General features: G+C 39.2%; 1 protein-coding gene across 1 annotated transcript; it reads left to right on the top strand.

The window, feature by feature from the left end:
- Window positions 1–1,907: 1,907 nt before the first annotated feature.
- On the top strand, window positions 1,908–15,255 carry LOC139744684 (kelch-like protein 38). The gene is made up of 7 exons (XM_071655107.1): window positions 1,908–2,015; window positions 8,099–8,582; window positions 8,658–8,810; window positions 9,293–10,812; window positions 11,818–12,094; window positions 13,505–13,726; window positions 14,456–15,255. The coding sequence occupies exons 2-7, from the start codon at window positions 8,306–8,308 to the stop codon at window positions 14,683–14,685; spliced, it is 2,679 nt and encodes an 892-aa protein (XP_071511208.1). The 5' UTR covers window positions 1,908–2,015; window positions 8,099–8,305; the 3' UTR covers window positions 14,686–15,255.
- Window positions 15,256–20,342: the final 5,087 nt, after the last annotated feature.

Below are 20,342 nucleotides of genomic sequence, written 5' to 3'. Positions count from 1 at the left end.
TCTACATTTTACGGAAGAGTGTGTTCATTCGAGCTCAAGTGTTTATGCTCTCCTGCCGATAATGACATAAGTTATCATTACATCTATAATAAAAAAAGAACTCTCATATACATGGCATTGTAGTTGTGGCATGACACAAGGGTATCAAAACGAAAAATTATCAGCTGAGCGTATGAAGTTATTATGCACCCCGCCTTCATTTAACAAGCATATTTTCATGCTTTATGTTTTGATTGATTAATCGGAGTAGATGGTCTCATTCTCACTCGCATAATTATAAACAATGTTTCAAACTCCTGATAGGCGCTTGAACTGCTAATTCTCCACGGTATGTAGGCCTATAGCTTTCTCCTGTCTGACGCGCTGTTACAAAGCAGGGAAAGATGCACGGAAAATACACGGTCACCAGACATCTCCGAGGGTTCGTTTAGTTCTGCAACCGCCAACAATATCAAAACTATGAGGCCAGCCTCGATGCGATACTGGCAAAAACGCGACCAAACATAACTATACGATCCTTATTTGATGTAAGTGTCGGATCAAATTCAGCTGGAAGGAAGTGAAGTGACATTTGTAGATTAAATAATATTTGTCCACTTAATAAGACCAAAACATTATTACCTGATCAAAACATTATTACGATATATGCATGCTGCCTACAAAATATGACGAGCTGGAAGGCACGTTGGTTCGACATCAGATGTATATTTTTTCTCTACTTTCCAACCTCTGTTGCCGAGACTTAACCCACTGATAACAACTGCACGTTTTCATTAACTTTGAGAGTATACACTGCTCTCAATCAGTCAGCGAAAACGTCTTGACGCAAGCATATGACATTGTATACATCGTCGTCTGTGCCTCTTCAAAGAGACAAAATTCCAGGTCACCGTGTTCTATGATCACACGGGCTATCAATTATAGTCTGAGCCACAGATGCCTCGGTGTTGCCGATTTGGGGACTGAATAAAAGATTGTATTGACGCTCAACGCATATCGGTACTTCCATTCTTGTTTATTTGCCTGTTTGCATCACTCGTAAGGCTGTGAAGTGCAGGTTGACTTTGAGGAATCTTAATGTTATCCACAAAATTAATGCAGACACACATCGCCAGGAGAGAATGAAGGAATATTATAGTGACTGAATGTTACAAAAATTACATCATTACCGATCAAGGAACTGCAGGGTAACCACGTTTCTTTTTTTCTTACTATTTAATAATTGACTTTCCTTCTCACCCAAGCCCCGCCAACTATATGCTACATAATATCGGGCATACATTTTGCCATATGATTTTTTTTTTCTAAGACTTGATTCTGGTGATCCTATTGTACTGAAAAATCATGCCCCAAACAAGAAAGCAAACAAACAAACAAACAAAAAAACCACACAAGCCACGCGATGCTTTGATATAGATAGGGCCTACTAAGAACACTTACCCCAGGGCTGAATTGCGATTCATGAGCCATAACAAATTCAAACGGAGGGATTATAAAGACTAATGTATATACATGTAATTTGATTTGATGTTGCACAATGATTTCATTTTATTTACCAATGTCGAAATTGGCAACAGTCACGAGTCAAAACATTCTGGCTTGTGCAAGTCAACAATGAAACAGAGTCCCAGCTCGAGACTGGTAATCACTAGTACTTACGTAGCGGCGCTATTGCCTAACATACTGCGCATGACTCCCCAGCAACACGTATGCACAGAGATCAACTCGTGGCAGAAATTCGGAGGAAAATGATTTCATAGCTACCGACGACGGCCGTTTCTTGGCAGAGCAATGTTGTGTTTGAAATTTTTCTCACTAAGCCTATCATATCTTCTCGCTAATTGAGTTCACTGCCTGGTTTACTAAAGGAAGAGCATTAGTGATGGAAAGCAATGTGTTCGGTGAAACTTTCATCTGCAAGACGGGCAAGAAGATATAGTGAATAGAAGTGCCGTGCATTGCCGAGCTGCGTGCGGCAGATCAGACCTGACAAAACAGGCAGTCAAAATCTAAAGGTAAGTACTATACTATCCAGCAACGAACTGCTATCTTCCAACTTCTACTTTGTCATGTTTGTATTTACGATGTGAAATTCTAGTCAGAATAGGCAAACCTTTATGTATCAAACAATATTTTGTCACTGTCATAATCAGCCATCTATTAGGCCTACTGAAGGCTGACGATAGATATTTTCGTAATAATATATAGGAGTATTGAAGGTTTATATTGCAAATGCTTTGAGCGAGTTGGTTCTTTATTGCGGGAGTGGAATAGCTCAAGATTTTGTCAGTAATCCATTTTCACTCAAGAACAGTTGGGACTATGTAGTATCGAGAAAAAAAAATAGTCAAGCGTTGATACACCTGTGATGGCAAATGATTTGAACGTTTTCGCTATTGAGTGTAATTTCAAGATGTATTTTTTAAGGCATCGAGTTACACAAATTGTGAGAATATATAGAGACGAGACATTCAAGTACTTAGCAGACGACGGATGCCTTTAGAGGTGTAACATCTGTTGGATCTTTGTTTGCTCATTTGCTTTACGTATTTGCCGTAGAAAAACAGAGACGATTTAGTCCGAGATTCATTATGAGATATGCCTAAAATGCACGTTTTTTCCTGTACGGAGTTGTTTCCATGTATCAAAGTAATAATATTGTCAGCCACCGTACATTGGCTACAACTGTGCAACCCCGAAGATATTACATGTATTAGCCGTCTGAAGTCTGATTACAGTTATACTATTTCTAGTGCATAAGTTCATTTCGTCAAGTTTTTTTAGATCACGTCAGGGAAGTCAGGAAGATAACAATAATGTAAAACAACAACAACAACGACAACAACAAAGTAATAGCATGTACATGGTAGGCCCTATAGAATTACTATATTTTTATATGGCTATTTACAAAATAAGTAAATATCCCAAACACTCCTTTTGTCTTGAAAATCTACCAAGATGAAGTCGTGGCTTTCATGTAATTGCGCAAATTTATCAACATTTTAATGCCTCAGCAGTAACTGTGAATATGATGGCCCTCTCATTACCCAAATCATGGATTGATCCAGGGAGCAGTTTCCAAAGGAAAGTAACCATCCAATTTCTCTTGAAGAAATTTACCTCGTTTTCCCTCATTTAATTCTAATTATCATTAAAAGATCTATTTTTTAATGTGATAGAGAAAAAAAAACCGTATTCAATTTGTATCCCCTATAGTATGGTATTTGTTGTTTGATTGGAGTCGACCGCGGAAAGAATATAATTAACACAATTGCCTAGAGAGGAGACTATTTAATGGACTGAAGGCAGCCATCTTGTAATTCCGGTTCATGATGAAAGTACACACGCCTGCATGCAGCAGGAATGCGATGGCGTGTGTTAGTCATTAGTCAGATATTTCAATTATCTCGACCGAGACGGTGACAACCCTGATTTTGTGTGTAGAAGACAGAGACAAACAGGCAACGCACACAGCCATTCTAGCCGGTCTTACCTGTCATTACGTCACTGTATTGGGCAGCTTAACCAGCAATTGAGGTATAGCGCTACCCAAAGGTTAATACCTACGTACAGTGCAATTATTTTATTCTGAGCAAGACTTGTGAAACAGCTAATTAGCACTCACGTGACGTCATTAATGCGCGCTGAAAACCCGTTCTCATATCATGCTACAAAAATTATATCTTTGCAATGTAAAGTTATATCGATGTAACACGAACTTTTCTCAAGAAAGGGTAGAAACATTAATTATTTCATACAAGGCATTTCAGCAAAACATAATGATACATGAAGCTGTGTTTTGTAAGAATGTTCAGTTGATTACGGAAATAGGATAAGCCCCTTTCATTCGTGTTCGCCCCTCCCCCCCCCCCCCCCCCATGTTGTGACGCTGATCGAAACGCCTTTGAACCATATACAGTGTACCATGAACGGGAATAACCCCTCTGACGGGGTGCGACTCAACAATACACTCACGCACTATAGAAAACAAGCGCATTTTCATGGAAACATTTTACTGCTTTTACTGCTAAAAACTGTTTCTTGTTGAAATGGAAAGGAAACGAAATGCTGAAGGTTGTAGCATCCAGTCTAAACTGATTAACACTTCCAGAGAATCGTAAGAGATTTTATGTAAATCACTATAAGGGACACATATTGTTTCGAATACTCGTGCTTTGAAGAAGTCCAGCGTGTTTTCCATAGTCTTCGGTAGATATGAATATTGCGCACATTTTTCCCCGAAAGGAGAGGCTCCGTCTCCGGGCTCCGTTCCGTTTATCTATGAAAATTAATAGAGTGGAATCAAATATAAGAAATTACTGAGTGCCCCATGGATTGAGTGAGTTATATATATTCTTTTTTTTTTGTGATTAGAATTAGTCGTGGTAGTTGCTTGCAACAGGAAAAATAAATAAAAGATATGGCTTGGTGAGAGATAGGGAGAACTGGAGTCACTACAGGCATTTATGAAGATGCAACCTTTACAGAGAATGTTGCATTAAAAGTCCAAGTATCATAATAAAAGTTAAAGTGGGATAAGTAAATGTGAGCCATGACGTGAACATTATAACGTAAGCCTTCTACACTGACGTTCGCCGCGCCGCTATTAGTAGACACGCATTAACTCGATAATAATATTCTTCGTATCGTCTGAATAATCGGGGACATAGAACGGGCAGTGGTATTATATATCATGAACATACACCTGCATTCCCATTTGTTGGAGGTAATGACATCATTCTGCAGGGCCGTATCCTTTGCCGTATTTCTGGCTCGTTTATTAACTGATTATCCTCCTGTAACCCCCTCCCCATCTTCCCCATCCTAATCTCTACCCCTCCCCCTCCCCCCACTCCAAACCTCTCATCCTCTCTCTGCTGCCGAGAAGTATTCTGTTTGAAGCAGCGAGCTCGGTCGAGTTTGGCGGGGAGGCGGAACATTCGTGTCCCGGCTGCTTGAGATTTCTTGGACACGGTCCAGCAAGGCGAGCCCCAGGGTTCAGGTAGCACTGTCAACGTGCACTGATTCAAATGCGTCGGTCTTATTTATATTTCATATACAGTGTAGAAATTAACAAATGGGTATGTATGGTGATAATGGTGGTATTATCACATTATTGACGATGATACCAGTAAAGACGTTGTTATAATGACCTTAGAATAATCACGATAATTCGCCCACATCATTTCATAACATTATGTTCAACGCAGCATTTGCCAAAATGCATTGCCGTGCAATAACTTTGTAGAGAGAACAGGCAGATGGCTTTTACGTGCTATAAATCGAATAACACGTTTTGACATGAGTTATGACATCGACAGACATGAGTAAGTGCCTAGCCGACGAATTAGTGCAAAATATATAGATAACTTAGAATGTAATCACAAATTACTCTTTTTTATCTTTTAGCTTTACAGCAATGCCTCTGTGATATCAGCGTCAAGTGTCAAATACTATTCAGAGAACGCTCTTTAAACTATTTTAAAAAATCAAAATAAGTTAGAATCTATGAAATGCGTTACATGATCTTTATGTGCGTTACGTGTAACTTCATAAGAGGACGTACAAGGGTAGAGTCAACATGTCAAATGTTAAAGATGGCTCTTGCATCAATGAAAACAGACATTTTCAAAAACATCTCGAATAAGGGTATTGATAGAGAAGAGAGAAGAGAGGCTTCATTTCCCCAGTTTTACCAACGTGTGCAAATATGCATCATTCTGGTGACCTTTTAAGACAAGCAGGAATATGATTTGAACTCACAATCTAAATTTATATAATAAAGATAACAAGCAATGGAATACATTGTTCTAACATCCTTTTAGAACATGTCAAGGTGACATATTCCTTTAAGGTAGTATCTATTAAGTCATGCAGTTGTTAGATTGCTTCTTTTGACTGGCTCATATGCTGCAATTATCGACTATGCGATAGACTGCGATAACATTCAGCATTTTTCATGCAAACGCAGAGCGAAGAGAGGATTATTTGCCCTAAAATGTCGTCCTGGAATTAAAATAGACATTTGAAAGTCAAATCTTCATTCCTTATTTGCTTTCGAGAAAATAGTGTCCGGATTTGCAGAGTCATAAAGAGTGTGCGGGGGCAGTATTACGTGAGCATGGTGAGTAGGCTGAGTAAATAAAAGGAATGTTTCTCTGGCAAAGATTTTATACAGCTTTGATATCATATTCTGAACAATGCTGAGTAATTAGCAAGCTACGTGGAGGCAATTTCGTTCATTGTCCACTTTTCTCGATGTGAGATGGTTTTCCGGTACTTAACGGTCACAGCTTTTTGATTATTCAGAAATAAAGTTCATTGCATTGTTTTCATTTATTTCAGTTATTTCTTGTCGGAGTCAATTCTTCGCTGGACATAATCACTGATAATGTAGGACGTTTTGCTAAAAGCCTCCGAGAGCATCACTGTTCGTTATCAAGAGGGTAACCTGGGCTGTCCAGGTACCGTTGACATAGAGACGCATCTACGTGCTGAATCGATCAAAAATAACTTCCGAAACAATAGCACAGTTCGCTTCCTTCCGATTTTATTACCGCGTTGCGGCGCAAGACGTCAATCCAAAACGATGCTATACGGATGCAGGTCTGTAACGACGCACATCACCCCTTGCACTTGCGTCTTGCGAGGAATAAAGCTCGCGCCAAGTAAACATACCCAAGATTCCTGGGGCATTCTTGCATATGGAGCTACGTGCGCTGCAGAGGCCTTCCTTCTCCCGTCTGATTACTTGGGAGATATCGACAAAAAGATGGAGAGAGGGGCAAAGAGATAGAGAATGAGAGAGAGAGAGAAAGAGAAAGAAGGGAGGAGAGGGAAAGAGGAGGAAGCCGGAGAAGAGAGAGAGAGAAAGAAAAAAATAGAATAGAGGTTCGAGAGAGAGAACGAATGATGGTATATGCAAATTATAAAAAAAAAAGAAGATTATCCCGTTGCACTTATGATAACCCGCAATAAGACATCATTGATGCTTGAAATAAAGTACGACTCCCATCTTAAACAATAGTAAACGGACAGGAATTAGAACAAAAACAATCTGGAAGGAAAAAGAATAGTGAAAATAGATCATCAATCCGTTTATAACAAGAAATGAAGGAGGCATTTCGAATGCTGAGTCAATGAAATAAAACGACAACCCAAATCCATAAAATACCATACTGGGTTGAAAATACAAGAGCTTACAAAGGGAAAACAGAAATCTCCGTGGGGTAGGTAGATAGGGAGATAAAGATGAAGATAGAAGAGAAGTAAGAGAAGTATATGAAGTATATGAAGTATAAGAATATACCCTCAGAGTACAGACAGAGAGTATAATCTAAGGAGATAGAGTGAATTACAAGCACTATCAGGTTTCCGCATTCGCTGTTCCCGGGACTGACCATTACCAGACTTGACATTGATGCTGATAAAGTCAGATTCCTAAATGATTATTATAATCATGTGAGGATACAGATAGCGGGGGAGGGGGGGGGGTCTCTTATAAGAAAAAAACGCTGGACCAACACTGGCAAAAGATTTCGCTGGATGTGAAGAATGTGGTGCTTTTTTTTTTCTGCTTCTTCAGCACAAACATAATTCAAGTGGTGCTTCCAAAAGTCATGAAAGAGACCCCCTAGGAAATATGAAACCCCTATATTGCCTGTGCTGATTTGATAGAGTTCTCCAATAACTACTTATATAATTCCGTCATGGTTCCTGGAGTTTCATATTTCACATGCATAAACAAACTAAAACAATACAACGTGAGTTTATTTTAGAGTAGGTTGATTCGACATAAGTAGTGGCCCGGTAGTCCGATGGTCACTAAAGCCACTAAAACTTGATGTCCGGCCAACAAATTTCCGATTTTTTTTTTTTTTTTTTTGATTGGGCAACTAAAATTCAACTTTAATTACCAGTTATGTTTCTTTTTATTTCGCCAACATATCAGATTTAGTATGTTAGTGGCCCGAAATGATTATCAGGGGAAAAAAGAGATAGTGTCGATCCTTGGTTAACGTAGGCTTGACAGTCGTTGTTGAAACAAGCAATAGAGAATGGTCGTTCATTAACCTCTTTTTATGTCTGCTTTTGACAGGATAATCAGATTGGCTGGCACTCTCTGAGGAATCTCATTTGGTCGACTTCTATAGATTTACATCCTGGACAACACATCGGGAAAGACGCTAGTGGTGTTATTACAACGAACCTCTCTTTCTCCAACTGCAATATCATTCTGGCGTTACTAATGAGAACGCCTCGTGGACAGACTTAAACCAGACGGTGATTGATCACGACCGTCATCATGGCGGAAGGGAGCAGCGAAATGGACGGCGGCGGTATTTGCCCGCCGATCAGCGACTTCGAAATGGACATGATGCGTATGGAGCAGATGGCGTGCTTTCTTGAAGAGGAAGGGGACGGGTCGCTGAACATTTTCTCCGACACGTCAGCAGCGGATAGTCTGGATCTTCCCAACTCTCTGAATCGGCTCTACTGGAACGAGCCGCGGTACGACCGCAGCCAGGTCCCCAGCATCCTCGTGTCTGGAATAGGAGACGACGACAGGTCGGAGAGCAGCAGTCTCTCTCGGGGAGGCGTTTCCAGCATCAGGCCGCTCGCTCCGGCTGTCGTGGAGCAGCAACAAGATGGGGCAGGGAAGCCGCCCGGGGCTCGATCAAAGCTGGAGAGAAGCGAATCTATCGAGAGTCATGCTTCAGGGTTGGCGGACTCCGTCGGGAGTGGCGCCGCCATGGCTAGATCTGGGTTTCGTCGCAGCGTATCGTGTGAGAGCTCATCGTCACTCGGAGGTAAGTCACGGCAGCAAACAGAAAATCAAGAGCACTTTACATAAAATGAAAGGACAATTTCATAATCTAACTATTTTTATAAAGAATGTTTCCATGGCATTTGCTGTAGCGATAATTTCTTCCATGAAATATCTGCATGCTGAACAAAACATAAATTCTACCCAATAACATAACCCTAACCATAATCCTAATCTACACTCAAATTAACCCTAAAACCCTATCAAAATCCTAATCCTGTTGGCAATTCCTTAGAGAAAATAAGACCTTAGCGATTGTACGTCGCAGAAGCAAGATTGTCTTGTCACCAGAAAAAATGTGATATTAACCCTCAACTCGACTATTCAAATATGGCATCTTTAAAGGTAAATCAAAATCAAGAAATAAACGATGCTAGAAAGCAGCTGAGGAGTAACATAGAGCAAAACAAATAATTTTTGTCCAAATCATGTTGCCCCGAGTAAATTGGTTTGAATTCTCCACAGGTACCCGGGATAACTCTGACGCCAGCTACAGTAGCTCTCTGCACAGACACCGGCCCGTCATGCACCCTCACCACGCTCTGGAGCTCATGGCTGCCCTCAACGACATGCGGCTCGCAGGGGACATGATTGATCTGAAGATTCTCTCCGCCGACCAAAAGTTTCAGTGCCACCGCGCCATCGTAGCCGCGGGCAGTCCCCTCGTCATGAACCTGCTCGAACAGCAACACATCAAGTTGCGGAAGAAGAGCGACAAGCTCGTCGTCGACCATATCCGCGCAGATTACGTCGGCCAGATAATCGAATTCGTGTACACGTCCAAGATGGGTATCGGATACCAGAATGCGCAGGACATGCTCACCCTATGCTTCGGCCAGTCAGCCTTTCTGAACAAGTCTGTCGAGCTGGCTTGCAGCGACTTTCTTGTCGGACAGTTCTGCCTGGACGCGGGCAGCGAGACGTCGTCGCTGAGCGCCGTTCCGTCTTCCATCCTATCGGGGGAGGAGGACACTTCTTCCTGTGGGACGGAATGCAGCTTCAAGGAGCACAACTATCCCCTCGAGGTCCTCCACGTGTTGAATGAACATCGCCGAAGTCGCCGATTCACCGACCTGATCTTGACCGTCGAGAGCATTTCCTTCCATTGCCACCGTGCGGTCATGGTCGCGGTCAGTCCGTATTTCAGGGCGATGTTCACGTCCGGAATGAAGGAGTTTCGAGAGGAGGAGGTCGAACTCAAGGGTATCCACTCGGATATCTTCAGCATCCTGCTGGATTTCATCTACACGTGTAGGCTTAACATAAATGAGGACAATGCTCAGGAACTCCTGGAAACCGCCAGCTTCCTGCAGCTCGTTCCAGCTGTGAACGCTTGCAGTCAGTTCTTCAAAGACCAACTGGACATTCATAACTGCCTCGGCATCATCAATTTCGCCAAACTGTACAGCTGCGATCAGCTGTTTGACCGCACGTTTATGTTCATACTGACTTATTTCAAGGACATCATGCTCACCGAAGACTACCCACACCTTTCCGCCGACGATCTAGCTTCCTTTATCGCCGATGACCGGCTCAGTGTGAAAAACGAGGAGGTGGCCTTCGAGGCAGCCATGCAGTGGCTCAAACACGACGTCGACGAAAGGCTGTCGTCCATGCCCAAAGTCTTGCGCCACGTCCGGCTGCCGCTGATCGAGCCCGACTACGTAGAGCAGTACATCAAGGGCGATCCCGTCCTCCAGGGGGACGCGGCCTGCCAAGCTCTGATCGGAGAGAGCCAGTTGCTGAGGGAGCGGGGAGCGAGCTCGCATCACGTAGACGATCCGCGTCTGAAGCTCCGCTACTCCATGACCACGGAAGTCCTGGTGACGGTCGGCGGGTTCGACGACCGGCAGAGGTGGGTGCGGGATGTCTGGTGCTTCAACCCAAAGGACGACTCCTGGCATTCTCTGGCGCCGTTCCCGGGCAAGAACAGAAGATTCGCCGCAGTAGCAATGGACAACGATATCTATATCATAGGAGGTCAGGTGTGTTTCCATTAGCAATTAAATATATGGCAGTCTTTGCATGAAAGTTCAAATTCTTACTCTCACTATGAGCTGTTTGTCAGCCTCTCTTAATTCTATTCTTATACCTCTCTCTACTTGTGGTCTTTGAATGCCATATAATTGGAAACCTACCAGAGTGTCAAGGAGGTTACAATACTGATACAGTTAATATCTCTCAATGGTTATAACCTGCTAACCACATCGCGATACGATAGACGTGGTTAGAATAGAAATGCCAACATTCCTTCTTTGGCGACAACTACGTGAGAAGGAGTAGGCAAGTGCTTGACATGCAGTGTTTGGGAAAACAGTTTCATTCATTCAACGAATAGTTGTATTAATCTAGCATAAACCGCATACAGTTATGGTTTATTGCCAAAAATAGTGATATCTCCTAATTTCACAATTTTGGGGGTTTAATTGCAAAAGGTTTATAATGGTATATAGGATATTTTGGATTCAACTGACCGACACATAATCAAATGCATCAAATGTTATAACTCGAACATTATTCAAATCACTGCTCCAAATGGTAAACAATGGCTTTAAGGTAATAAATAGTGATTTTTGGCATGATTCGTGATCAGTTGCATTGGCACCTCGTGACTTTCATTGTTTTTCTTTACAGAGTATGATCGGTCAGTAAAGTTGTTGTACACCATAATTACATATTCTTGCACGAAGAATCAATGTGATTAACACAACGTGTACAAACAAATTATGCAGTCTCAGTCTTACACTTTGTATAGGCTATTTACATTCTTAATTCGAAATGCATCATATTCACTATTGTCCATTTCCGTTTTCCTCTTGTCAGTATGTTCAGTAGTATCCACTGGTCTAATACTTACATACAATGACATAATTATAAACTCCTGCTGTGTAGTTAAGATCATTAACATTTGCATAATAATCAAAATAATTTTCAGGGACATTATGATACTCTATTCTATCTGATTGTAGTTTATTATGTCTGGACACTAGGCTGATCATGGCGATCGTATGTCGGAAACCCTCCCAGATGTCTGGCGATACGACTCCATCACCAACCGCTGGTCGCAGGTCGCCAGCCTCAACATGCCGCGCTTCTCGCACGGCGCCGGGGTCGTCGACGGCTTCATCTATGTGGTCGGCGGCAAGATGGGCTGGGCGCGGCGCTTCAACGACGTCGAGCGCTACGACCCAGCCAAGAACACGTGGACGCTAATCACACGCATCAAGGGCAGCTATCTCGAGAAGCCTGTTGTGTCGTCTCATGAAGGTTTCTATACAAATGTATTACATTTTTTTCCTTGTCAAGCATCCTTTGGCCTAAATCCGCCTCCAAACTGTCCTGGTACTGTCACGCAAGGTACACAAACCCAAAACAAAACAAAACAAAACAAATAATGAAATAAAACACAAACATTGAACATTAAACATAAATTTTGAAACCCAACATAGAGATATCAACTGTTACTCTGATGCAATATTTTGTACTGTTTTTTTTTTTAATACTGCGGGCTCCATGAATAATACTGTTTTCCTAAACTGTACTTTATTACTACATACTGTCTAATGCAAAAAAAAAGGTAAAAACACCGTTTTTCACCACAAATATGCCTTGTCAGTTGCAATTCTATGTACAAGGTTGGCATCCATGGTAACAATATTCCCAAAGTCATACCACATCCCCTATATGATGAATACAAACTACAAAGACTTGTTAGGATCAAGTGTATACTTACTAAGTACTTTCTCTGCTAATACCAAACAGAGATTACCTGGACAATGAATGTCGAAGAGTCCACAACAAGTCGATGTAGCTGTACCCTTTGTATGTTCAATGTCTTCGTTTTCGTTTTTACCCAGTGTCGGCGTATACAAAATATGTTTTATTTCTTAACACGACAGTTATTTCTTAACACGACAGGCATTATTCAATTCAATAGTTTCAATAGTTTATTTATTTCCATCATCACAAAGAAAAGAAAAGAAAAAGTTGACATAATCCAAAGTGATACAATTTTTTTTTTTTCATTTCTCTTACACTCGTCCGATAAAGGATTTTTTTTCAATACAATATAAATTATACACGAATGATGTCGTAAAAAAGAAACAATGCACTTTGTCATGACAACAAAAATAGTAAATAATCACAATGATGGAAAACAGTGTTCCACTAAAAAAGCCACGCTTGTAAAACGTGGAACACTGGAACAAAACAACAACAGCACCAATTTGTTATACCAATAAGACATATTCATTTTAAATTCTTCTATATACTATTGTACATTTTACTCATTGATATAATGATGTTGATACTATGAACAATACTTACTAGGATTTTAGGATGCAAACGTATAAACTATATAACATATCACATTTGTGGCACAGACACTATGGGGCCAGGTGTGCCAGGAAGATTGAACTGAAAGGAAGATATGCAAGATATGCAAAGGAAGATATGCAATATGCAATTATTACTCTGCCTAATGTATGATGATGGTGATACAAAACCAAGGGATGAAGAATACTGACATAAAAGAGCTTTCATCATCATCCCCAAAAATTTTATGTGAGATTTATAGTTGAATAATTCTAAAATGGGTATCTCTAAACCTTTGCTCATTGTTTTCTTAACACTTTTTTCACTCTCGCGCCACCATACGTGCGCTACACGTCCATGCAGGAAAACTGTACGTCAACGGATATTTCTTTCGCGACCCGGATATCATGCACTGCTACGACCCGGAGGAGAATAAGTGGATTCAGATGTTCAGCTTCCAGCGCATGCAAGGGGACGGGATCGAGAACGCTGTGGTGGTCGACGACTACGTGTACTACCTCGTCTTCAGGGGCTATGACAACTACGTGGTTGTCGTCAACCCGGTGACTGGGGAAAAGATTAGAGGTGATTAGAACAGGGGGAGAGGGGTTCTGTCTTCTCTTCGTTGATTTGAGTAACAGTAAAATATTGACGAATCTTACATTTCATTTTGCGAACACATACCTAATCTTTTTTTTCTCTTACCTACAGGGTAAAGTCGTTCAGGAGATTTGATGTGTGTGTAATCGTAACAACCGTGGGACGTGTGTGTGTGTGTGTACTTGATCACCTATGCCCAACTTTCAGAATAGTCTCATCATTTTTGAAATATGTTTGAACTGCATTACTTTGACTTTTCTTCGATTTGTAGTGCTAATAACACAATCCAAGAATAGAAATGTACATTATTATTTCAATTTTCCCTTTACATTTTTGTAAAGGAATCAAGGATGCCTTTCTTTTTTTTCCCATTCATTCTTTGAGTTTTTGTCTATTTTGTTTGAGAAGACGCACACATATCAAATTGTTGATTTCTTTGACATTTTACAGTCAAGCAGCTTATTTGAAAATTAAATTTGTCAGATAAGCCTAAATCAAGCTGTGAAACGCAATTACACGGATCTCTCGATTTGCCATAAAGTTGGTATGAATTATGTGTGCTGCCACATGACTGGTGACTGTGCAATTAATAAGGTTATGATATAACTTGGTAAATATGATGGCAGAAGTATAATAAGTGCTTGAAAATGCACTGGATTATTTAAAATCGTGACTCTCTAAGTATACTGTCAATACCTTCTGTCCTTTACATAGAAAACAAGATGATCGACGGAAAGTACCTGTATTCCTACGGCGCAACGGTGGTTGGCGATAAGATCTACATTGCTGGCGGCAGCAAGCTGGACGCCAGTGTGAACGTGTCCCATCTCTTCTGCTACGACCCCGCCCTCGACTTGTGGAGCGTGGTGGGAATGCTACCTTCTCCCCTGTGTGAACACGGCTGCGTGACCATCGAGAAATACATGCCCCTCAAACACACATAGCCAGATGCCTTTTCTTTTTACACCACAATATGGTCCTACCAACGCCTACCAGGCCCACAATATTCACAGTGATATCACAGTGATCAATAACCTGTCGTTAATGCCCATTTACCGCTGACTATAATTTATGATATGATATAAAGGGACTTATCTCGAGAATGCGACACACTGATCAAACCGTTGTTTCCTCTATCGCCCTACCATGTCCTTACACTTCTTCATGAACCTTCTTCGCTGCAACACAAGGCAGGAACGAACACCACGCTAAGTGACACAATCAGGCAATAAGCTTTAACTCAATCTTGAAACTACTGAGAACACAGAAAAAAAATAGTACTACGTATAAGACTTTTACCTCTTTAATGTGTGATCAAGGCTTGCGTGACTAGCGAGAAAAATGAAATGAATAAAAATGATATCGACTAAAAAATATCGAACGTTTACTTTTTAAATATGAACATGGACAGTCCTTGCGTTCGCACAGAGTCACCCAAGACACAATCACATGTCGATGCCTTGTCTTATAAATTTAGGGAAATAAAATTTCATAATTTTAGACAAAGTTTTGTGTACGAGACAAACTAACAAGTATATATTTCTTACGCAAGAGATTTCCTCGTTATACCAATGGGATAAGGCGGTCATTTGAAGTCATTATGGTAATGCACACGGGCTTCCATAATTACGTAATCATTTTGTCTGTCCGATTTTGTTCAGATTCGGACCATCTTCTGCTGAAATATAGCTGATTTCGTTCGAATATTAAGCATCAAAATCATGCCTTTGATGTACGGCCTTAGAGTTGATATAAGCGCCAAAGAACTATGCATGCATCGATCCTTACAAGAAAGAAAAATTCGGATCACCACCAAAATCTTATCAATTAAGTTGTTCCCTTTACCACAACGGACCAATCTCGGAAGATTTCACCAAAATCCTCGCATAACTTTTCGATTGATATTGCTAACGAACATGCAGACAAACAAACAAACAGAAAATGAAATGCCCGTAAAATTATAATCTCCTTGGCGGAGGTAATAAATACGTATTATCAACCCCACTTAGGGTTTGAAAAAGTCTGATGACACAGACAAGTACATGGACTTGTTGTTACTGTGAATATCCTACTTTATCTACTCCAGATTATGGATAGGAATATACGCTGAAGGACAACTAAGATTGAGATGGAGTATGACGATAGATTGATACTTTTCATGAGCCGTTTTACAAAAGAAAATAAGAAAATATGTATGTCCTGCCTGTGTATGTATTCGGGCTGATTTGGATGGTGTAAAATACGGGACTTGGTGTATGTCACACAATGTCTTCTTAAAAGGAACACTGCTTGTTGCAAACGACGCTAAAACAAGCCAGCTTGCGACAAGCATACGTAAATTTTTGAATTGTCATATTTTCCCCCTTGGCCAAAATGTGTAGAAGTTAAGAGAAACATTCACATTTATTGCGACATTGATAGTATTATAAACATAATGTGTAAATTTATGATCACAAGATCTTTGCTGATAAAACGGAAACTAATGTATTAGTGTCGCTTTGATCCTTGAATCAGCTGTACGTTTAATAAAGCAATACACGTAGTCCTAACGTGATCTTATAAACTTGAATGCCTTCTCTCCGTTCGATGGTATAAGACACTCATTGACGGTGAATGATAATGATGTGACTGTGTGACTGTGCATGTGTATGTGTGTGTGTGTATGTGTGTGTGTGTGTGTGTGTGTGTGTGGGTGTGTTGCATCATTCTATACGATGTACCTCCGCATACGCGCATGGGTTGTAATTTTTCTAGATGTGTAATACAATAATACGTTCGAAGGCACTTTTTTTCTTGCACTGTCGTCATTCACTCTTTCTGCGTTTCATCAGTTACGGTTATAACACATAAGACATAAAGATAAGAAAATGGGAGTGGATTTTACTGAAAATCATACTCCCTCACCATATATCATGATATAAAGCTATAGTTTTTGAAAGGATTTAGGCAACGCTTCACGAAAGTTTTCAGCCCTGACAAGTTTATTCAGGCATTACAATGTATCTTTACTGTAGGTTTACAAGCATAGCACACTCTGTTAAATTCACATTGTTTTGTCTATAAGATTTCTATCACTGCAGAAAGTGAGATGTAGCCTATATCACGTTAATCTCATTGTTCAGTTCAGTTCAGTTCTTTATTTCAACACTTTCATAAAAAACATCACAATTGATACACAATAAAAACACATTAACACATTTACAATCATACAATCCTCTGCAGGACAGAGGAGAAAATAGAAAAGAAACATTATAAAAGTGTAAGGGCACAACAGGAAGGCTGATTGCCTTATATGAAGTTGGACCCTGATGACAAAATAATTCATTCAGATTTGCAGATTAATACACACACACACACACACACACACACACACACACACACACAAACACACACACATAATATGAGGTGACACATCGCTTTATACGTGGCAAAATCATTGTAAGTTATATAAATCTAATAAGTACAACTTATATCTCTTCTTGAATTGATTTAGTGAAGGTATTGTTCTTATTTCGTATGGTAAATCATTCCATACTAAAGGGCCACTATAGAAAACAGAATTTTTGAGCATAGAGGTACGTACGGACGGGAGATGATAATCAGTAGAATTTCCTGTATAATAATCATAAATGGACCGATTTAAAGTGAAATATTCTTGCAGAGAAGTAGGGAGGAGGTTGTGTGAACACATAAACATAAAAATAGCAATTTGAAAAATATGTATATCATAAATATTCAGAACTTTTAAAGAGGCAAACATTGGCTGAGTATGGGCATAATATGAAGAATTAGATATAATTCGTATTGCACGTTTTTGTAATTTGAACAGTCGACTCATAATTCGTTCTGTGGTACTGGCCCATGACGTAATACAATAGTTAATATGGGGTGCAAAGAGTGTGTTATACAACATCAACAATATATTTCTAGGAAAAAATCTTAGCTTGTTCAACACTCCAGCACTCTTAGACAATTTATTGCAGATGACGCCAATATGTTCATTCCATGATAATTTTTCATCAATAGTAACACCTAAAAATTTTAAACTTGAAACACGTTTTATCTCCTCACTCTTTAATATAATCTTAACATCATTACGGTCTATTATCTGTTACTAAAAACAATAAAATGAGTCTTTCTTACATTCAATACAAGTTTATTTCTTTGAAGCCAAATCAAAATGTTTTCCATTTCGTCATTAAGCTTGATGTTTAATCTGTGAATATCTGTATCAGAAATGAAAATACTGGTGTCATCCGCAAATTGAATAATATCCAAAGCAGGAGATATATTGCACATGTCATTCACATATATTATAAACAATAGTGGTCCCAGTATTGACCCTTGAGGCACTCCACATTTTAAGGAAGATATTTCAGACTGTATATTATTGATTTCAACAAATTACTTACGATCTTTCAAATAATTTTCAAACCATTGTAATACAATGCCTCTGATACCATAAATATACAATTTATCAATTAATACAGAGTGATCTAATGTGTCAAATGCTTTGCTCAAATCTAAGAAAAGTCCAGCCATAATCTGTTTATTTTCAAATACATTAACAACACGATGAGTAAACTGAATCAAAGCAGAAGATGTCGAGTGCCCCGTTCGGAAACCGTACTGAGACTTATTCAATATATTGCATGTGTCTAAAAATTTGGATAATCTATCATACATACATTTTTCTGAAACCTTTGAAAATACAGGTAATATTGAGTTGGTCAATAGTTTGATATCTCTTCCTCAGGTCCAGATTTATATATTGGAACCACTTTAGCTAATTTCATTTGATTCGGTACAATGCCACTTGTCCTAGACAAGTTGAAAATTTCACATAAAGGATAACAGATAATATGAATAACTTTTTTTACCAAATCAATTTTCACACCATCGGACCCAGAACTTTTACCATTAGCTAAACTACAAACAATATCTATCACTTCTTTTGTAGTGATAGGTTTAAAAAATGCAGTTGGATCGTTTTCTTTCATATACTTCTTATGTTCATTTCTTCTTTCAACCAAGGGATCCTCACATTGACGAGACAGATTAAAACCAATATTTACACCAAAAAAAATCATTAAAAGAATCACATATTTTTGATTCATCAATTGCACATCTACCATTACACAAAAACATATCGAACAAAACATTGCTTTTATTTTTGTATTCAAGAATACCGTTTATAACTTTCCATGTATTTTTCATATTTACCTGAAGCATCTTCAAATTTTCTCATATGATAACTTATCTTCACACGTTTAACTTCACGGGTTACCATATTTCTATACTGTTTATATACAGTGCATCTATATTCAGTAGGGTTTTTAAGGTACTTTTTATATAATTTACATTTTTTTCTGCACAATTTCAACAATCTTCTAATAAACCACGGTTTGCTTGAATATTTCTTTTTTTACTCTGGTTGCTTTAAATGGAAAACATATATCATGAATGGATAAATATTTTGCTAAAAAAGCTTCGTAACCTTCATTCACATCATTTCTCTCCACTCTCCAACATGCTCTTGATACCTCATTTACAAACCTATGAATATTTTGTTCAGACATGTCACGTTTTTGAAAGATTGCACATGACCGAAAATCATTATTCTGATTGGTTACACAGAAAAGGGGAAAGTCATCACTAATATCTGCAAATAAAACACCAGAAGTTACATGACTATTACTATTTGTAAAAATGTTGTCAATCAAAGTGGACGAGTTTCTCGTAACACGTGTGGGAAAACGGATCAATGGATACATCGAATATGACATCATCAAATCCAGAAAATCATCTTGGCAAGAATTTGCATTAAATAAATCAATATTAAAATCTCCGATAAAATATATCAATGTATTCTCTCTATTAACAATGTTAAAAATTCTCGTCAGTGAGTCAAAAAAAGATTGTGCAGATTGATTTGGTGGTCGGTAAATTATGGCTAAAATAATATTCTTCTTGTAATTATTAATTTCTACAAACATAGATTCCATAAAAGGCTCGCTTATTGATAAATCGTTCCGAACTTGGTATTTCAGATCATTTCTTATGTATACACCGACACCTCCTTCTCTTTTTTCTTGACGTCCATTCATAACAAAGTCATAGTGCTCAATGTTGAAGTATGAGTCAAACTCTTTCAGCCATGTTTCAGAGATACCAATGACAGAAAATTGCTTTTGAAGTGTACCTAAAAATGTAAGAATATCATCAAAGTGTTTGTTCATACTTCTGGCATTAAAATGAATACAAGAAAACTTGGAAACATCAATTTTCTGGGCGCCTACATTTACAAAATGATTAAATTCATCTGGGGTATATATCAGTCGGTTAAATCCCATATCATCTTCTCTGTTTTCTGGGGATAGAGATCTGGATATTGCACATAAATCTAATGAATTAATCAAATGAGAATATTCTTTATGGTCAAGCATTGTAACATGTTACCTCAGTGGGACACACACACAACTACACACACACACACACACACACACACACACATCAAAGAACGTAAAGTTATACCAAATACAGAACAATGTAAAGCAAGTGGTTCAAAAAACTGCATAGCCGCGAGGAGCTCTTAAAAATA

This window comes from Diadema antillarum, unplaced genomic scaffold (genome assembly GCF_040938485.1).
Source record: "Diadema antillarum isolate AM-2024a unplaced genomic scaffold, OU_Dant_1.0 seq00001203_RagTag, whole genome shotgun sequence".
Taxonomy (NCBI): domain Eukaryota; kingdom Metazoa; phylum Echinodermata; class Echinoidea; order Diadematoida; family Diadematidae; genus Diadema; species Diadema antillarum.
Note: the sequence above shows the minus strand (reverse complement) of the source record. Positions and strands in the feature narration are given on the sequence as shown.

Excerpts from the sequence above, each read along its gene's own strand:
- LOC139744684 (XM_071655107.1), top strand. The coding sequence starts at position 8,306 with ATGGCGGAAGGGAGCAGCGAAATGGACGGCGGCGGTATTTGCCCGCCG. Across the intron at positions 10,813-11,817 it reads TCTATATCATAGGAGGTCAG|GCTGATCATGGCGATCGTAT; the intron begins GTGTGTTTCCAT and ends TCTGGACACTAG. Across the intron at positions 12,095-13,504 it reads TGTTGTGTCGTCTCATGAAG|GAAAACTGTACGTCAACGGA; the intron begins GTTTCTATACAA and ends ACGTCCATGCAG.